This window comes from Oryzias melastigma, linkage group LG24, assembly GCF_002922805.2.
Source record: "Oryzias melastigma strain HK-1 linkage group LG24, ASM292280v2, whole genome shotgun sequence".
Classification (NCBI taxonomy): Eukaryota; Metazoa; Chordata; class Actinopteri; order Beloniformes; family Adrianichthyidae; genus Oryzias; species Oryzias melastigma.
The window spans coordinates 8,562,124-8,567,340 of record NC_050535.1 but is presented as its reverse complement, the minus strand read 5'-3'; the positions used below and the strand labels follow the sequence as shown (position 1 = coordinate 8,567,340).

The window sequence follows — 5,217 nt, the reverse complement described above, 5'->3', positions numbered from 1 at the left end:
CTCGCATCGGAGCTGTAACGCAAGTGGAGTGAGCCCGGGGTTAAGACTGTGAACATAAACGCGTTAACGCACGCGATTAATAAAAAAGAATTAACACGTTAATATGTATGAACGCAAATTAATCGTAGAAATAGTCGGCGCTTCAGGCTTCCACATTTAGTCACGTATTATCCCACTCATACCAAGTTCGCTTACAAAAGAAATAAATATTAAATCGTTTTTTAGTATTTTAGTCTTGCTATTTTAGTGTTTTTTTTTCCCACAAAAAAAATTTTATTTGATCAGTGGTCCAGTTCCATGTTGTACAAATACATTTTACCTGGTACAACATTGTGATTAGTCATGATTAATTTCAACACAAAACTGCGATTAATCAGGTTTGCTTTTGTAATCGATTGACAGCAGTAATTAAAAGTAAATGTTCTAAATGTAGAGTTTTGTGTGATTTCATAATGAGATTTTTTTGCAGATAATAAGTGGTCGGGAAATAATGAGACAAAAAAATAAATTGCAATTCATTGCGATTATTTTTTTCCAGGCTTGTGATTACTTAGTTAATCTTTTTTTAATCGATTCCCAGCCCTAACATACATATATATATATATATATATATATATATTTAAAAACATTACTACATCCGCTGCTCCAAAAGGGCTCCATCAAATTATATATATATATATCGGAATAAGATGACAAAGAAGAAGAAGCCCCTCCCTGCTCATCCAATGTGAAGTCCATGCCACACCGGTTTAAACGTAACATAATGTTTCTTCCTTGATGATTTTTCCAGCGAGGTGATGTGATCGACATCATCAGTAAGCCACCTATGGGGACATGGATGGGCCTTCTCAACAACAAAGTGGGGACCTTCAAGTTCATTTATGTGGATGTGCTGAGCGAAGAAGAGGAGAAGCCCAAACGGCCCGTGAGGAGAAGGAGGAAGGGCCGACCACCCAAACCCACGTCTGTGGAGGAGCTGCTGGAGCGCATCAACCTTAAGGTAGAGAACTCTTTTACTCTGAAAAATAATCTGAGAGTCTCCATTTCTTCAAGCTCAAACTTGACGCTCCTCCCAGGCCTCACTTCTCCAAATAGAGATGTCTGTTTTTATCTTCGCCCACAGATTAAAGAGCAGCTGCAAAACCGCATGTTACAACTGCGTTGGTGATTAAGTCATCTCACCCAACCCTGCATGAGAGAAAACGCAGCAAACCTCACACAATTTTGAGTCAATTTACATTTTAAAACTAACATAATTCAAGATTTAGTTTATTTTATTTTGAAAAGTACCAATTTATGTAAAAATATTGCCACCTAATGTTTCTTTAATCATTTAAATTCCAATAATTGGAAGAATTTTAGCTGTTAAATCTTTTATTTTACATTTTTGTTAACTCAACACCCCTGGAAAGAAAATGTTTCCAAATAACCCTTAGACTGAATAGGGTGTTTGAAATTTTTAATGACTCAAAAGAGCCAAATATTTGGTGAAAGAGCCGGCGCCTGAATCACTGTTCGTTGGTGGGCCTTTTGTTTAGTCTGCCCTCATCCAGCAGAGGAAACAGCTCAGTACTTTAGGCTATAATTGATCTTTTTATCCAAATGTACATTTTACACAACCATAGTGTGAGCAGTTGTGTTTTGACTGGTGGTGTCAGGTGACTTTATACTCGTGTAGAGTGTTTCCTACAATTTTTTTTCCTTCTGTGGTTACTTTGACATTTTCTGGACACCCAGTTGTTTTCCTGTTGAGTTTGGGTGTTTGTCACTTTGCTCAGGATGAGAGGCGGTGACCTCCCCATGCTGCTGCTTCCACAGCAAGCAGGCTAATGTGGCCACCTAAAACCAACCACACATTTTTGTTTATTCAGGAGCACATGCCCACTTTCTTGTTCAACGGCTACGAGGACCTGGACACCTTCAAGCTGCTGGAGGAGGAGGACTTGGAGGAGCTGAACATCAAAGATCCCCAGCACAGAGCCATGCTGCTCACGGCTGTTGAGCTGCTGCAGGAATACGACAGTAAGTAAACACAGGGGAGGGTCGCTCTGAAGTGAGAAAACATTCCCGCACAAGCCCCTCTATTCAGCACAATATCTGAACCGTGTAAACCACACTGACGGCATTTTTCACCGATCAGATAAAAATATTTACAGTTGAGCATCAGATTTATTGATTTGAACCCACTTATCTGTATTTAACCAAATATATCTTTAAGATTTAAAATGCCACTAGATGAAATATGCCATATACTGTACATGTTGTATTTGTATCTCATGCCCAAAGCATGTGAAGCCCTTTTAATAAATAAAGTTTGATTTGTCTCGATCAGGCAGCAGCGATCCAGAGCGCAGCGGCTTAACTGGATCCCAGGAGAAGCTGCTGTCGGAGGGTCGAGGCCTGGTGGGAGACTCTCCACGGGACTCCGGCTGCTATGAGAGCAATGAGAATCTGGAGAATGGTAAAGATTGATTTGCTTAGCCTTAGCCATCTCACTCAACCTCCACTCGGAGCTAGATTAGCTTAGCCTCCCGATCACAGTGACTGGTTTTTCCTGCTTCTAACACTCATCCCAGTATTCCTGGGGTAGAATCAGCAGATTCCTGCCCTCATGTGCTGCTTATGGTGCTCATCACTACTCTCTAATATAGAGAACAAACTCTTCATCACCTCAGATGCTTCAAACTTTGCCTTCACTTCACTTTCCTCACCACTCTTTCCATTCTTTAGGCATTCTGTGCTGTCAGTGCCAAAGACCTGTTGTAACTGAGAGGGAGGCAGCCTCCAGACCCCTAAGCCTAGTCCACCCCACAGTGTTAGGAGCACAGAGGGAGAGGCTTCTCCCAATGCACAGAACTGTTCTGATGAGAACAAACTCGCTGCCCTGTTGTGGGCACGGATTCCCCGCTGGTCCACTTGAGGGTCCGAGGTCCACAAATGGAGGCCGGGAAGATGAATGTGAGCTCAGAGAGTTCTTCTGTTAAATGTCTTTAACTGAACGCTGGTGTAGCGGTTAGCACTGGAGCCTGACTTACACTGGTCTGTCTTAGTTACCAAAAATGGAACATTCATTAACCAATCAGAATGTTCGTCATTACTGCGCCTAACGTCCATCCCTCGTCAATGCAATGACACCAAGTTTTGGATGTTGATGACAATAGGGGTGCTTGAGATCATTAGGAAGCATGCTGCATAGATCACCTGGATTGCAGTGCATGTTGGGTAGTTTTGACTCTTACTTCTCAATCATCATTACATTTTGAAAGAAAGTGGCGGGTGTAAGTCGGTGACTAAGGCGAGTGGAGCTGGAAATCTGGGGCTGAAAACCGGCTTGAAGACTACAATACAATGCATTGTGGGAAACGGTGTCCTGGAAGTTCTTGAACTTCAACGTGATGCTGGTCAGAAATGACTGGCGCTAAATGAAGGAAATTTGTGTATTCTTTTTAGCTCTTTCTGAAAAGAAGTGAATCACTGATGTAAAAATTAACAAGATTTCAAATCAACTGTAGTCATATCTGTTATTGTTGCTTTTAAAAGTTAACTTTAATTTCAATATTATTTTATTTCTCTGGGACAGTAGACATTAAATTAATCCAGAGGCTATTTTTCATCTTTTGTCCACGGACAAATGTTAAAAATTATAAAAAGACACAATAATAAAGTTCATACTAAGTAGGAGAGGCATATTACAATTTAACGGATTGTTAAGCACAACCCCCAACTTCCTGTTCTCGTTCAGTCCTGCTGGTCGCCTTTATCTCAGGCGCCTTTCCCCGCCCCTGCCAGCAAAAGCTGCCACGAGTATAATAGTCGATTAATCATCAGTTATTTTTTCCAATTAGTCGTTTAATTGGATCATGCTCTAAGTTGAAGTAAAGCACACATCTTAACCATCATTAGCTTTAAACTAACTAAAAAGTAGATATACAGCATAACCTGTAATAATGCTAATGTGAATGCTGCAAGCTGAAATTTGCAGCTGAAGATGCTAGCGACAATAGATGCTGAAATTGATAACTAAAAACGCTGAAGCTGATAACTGAAATCGCTAAGGCTAATAGCTGAAAACGCTGAAGCTAACAGCTGAAAACACCGAGGCTGATAGGTTGTTAAAATCTTAGTTAAATGTCAAGTTAGCCTAAATTACTGAAAAAGCCTAAGTTAGCCAAAATAGCTAACATGCAGCTGTAATATTAGCTAAACTCCAAAATAGCCAAAAAAAAGGGAAAATTTGTGAAATTAGCCAAAACAGCTAGCATGTAGCTTAAATACTGGCTAAACTTCGAAATACCCTAAAAAAAAAACAAAAAAACCTTCATTAGCCAAACCAGCTAGCATGTAGCTAAACTCCAAAATAGCCTAGCCTAGCTAGCCTAATGCCATTATAACTTTCAACTTTACTACACTCTGGCCCCACAAAATATATAGTAACAACTAATCTACTATTACATTAGTCGTCGACTATTTAATAGTCGATTAGTCATTGATTAGTCGATTAATAGTGGCAGCTCCACTGCCTGCAGCCGCCTAGTGTCACCAACGATCCAGCCAAGGCGCTGGGTCATCTCAAACACACCTACTGTAAATGGAATGGAGATCCCAGACGGACCAGTGTAAATCACTCCACAGCGAGAAGGCCCTAGTTCAAATCCCAACAGGGTCCTTTCTGTTTTCATGCTCTCCCTGTGAATTTTATCAGGAAACTCCAGCTACCGTGGTCCATAAGTTCATAGGTTGATTGGTGACTCTAAATTGACCCATAGGAGAGTGTGTGTCTGTCTGTGTGTGGACTGAGGAACTGTCCAGCCCGCCTTCGTAGCGGGGATAGGCTCCAGCAACCCCCTGCACAGGACTAAGTGGGAATAAAAGATGGATGATTTCAGAATGTGGCATTCTAACAAGAAGAGTAGCTCATGCTTGTGTTTTTCTTGCAGTGGTGCTTCTATGGTTTGATCAAACTAGCAACGGTGTAAGTTAGGTAACAGATGAGTTTCATTTTTCAATATGTCACTTTTTTCTGGTTTGTTGCACAATCATACAGTATGTGCCTAAGTTGTTTGAAACAGTGTGCAGAGCGTGCTGGACTGATTTTTCTGCAGACTTTGAGACTGTACTTCCTCTGCAGACACCATCTTTCCGTCTTCTTTTTAACAGCTTCATAACTCATAAATCACTGCTTTGTCTTGTTTTCTTTATCTGTACGTTCTCTGAGAA

At 40.8% G+C, this 5,217-nt stretch overlaps 1 protein-coding gene across 8 annotated transcripts in view; it reads left to right on the top strand.

Annotated features, from left to right (window-relative positions):
* sash1a (SAM and SH3 domain containing 1a) overlaps positions 1 to 5,217 on the top strand; it is a 235,838-nt gene that overhangs the window by 222,827 nt on the left and 7,794 nt on the right. For all 8 annotated transcript variants that reach the window (XM_036210509.1, XM_036210508.1, XM_036210507.1 and 5 more), the window contains 3 exons: positions 791 to 1,000; positions 1,872 to 2,022; positions 2,333 to 2,461. In XM_036210509.1, coding sequence (XP_036066402.1) covers positions 791 to 1,000; positions 1,872 to 2,022; positions 2,333 to 2,461 — 490 coding nt within the window. The remainder of the gene's footprint in view (positions 1 to 790; positions 1,001 to 1,871; positions 2,023 to 2,332; positions 2,462 to 5,217) is intronic.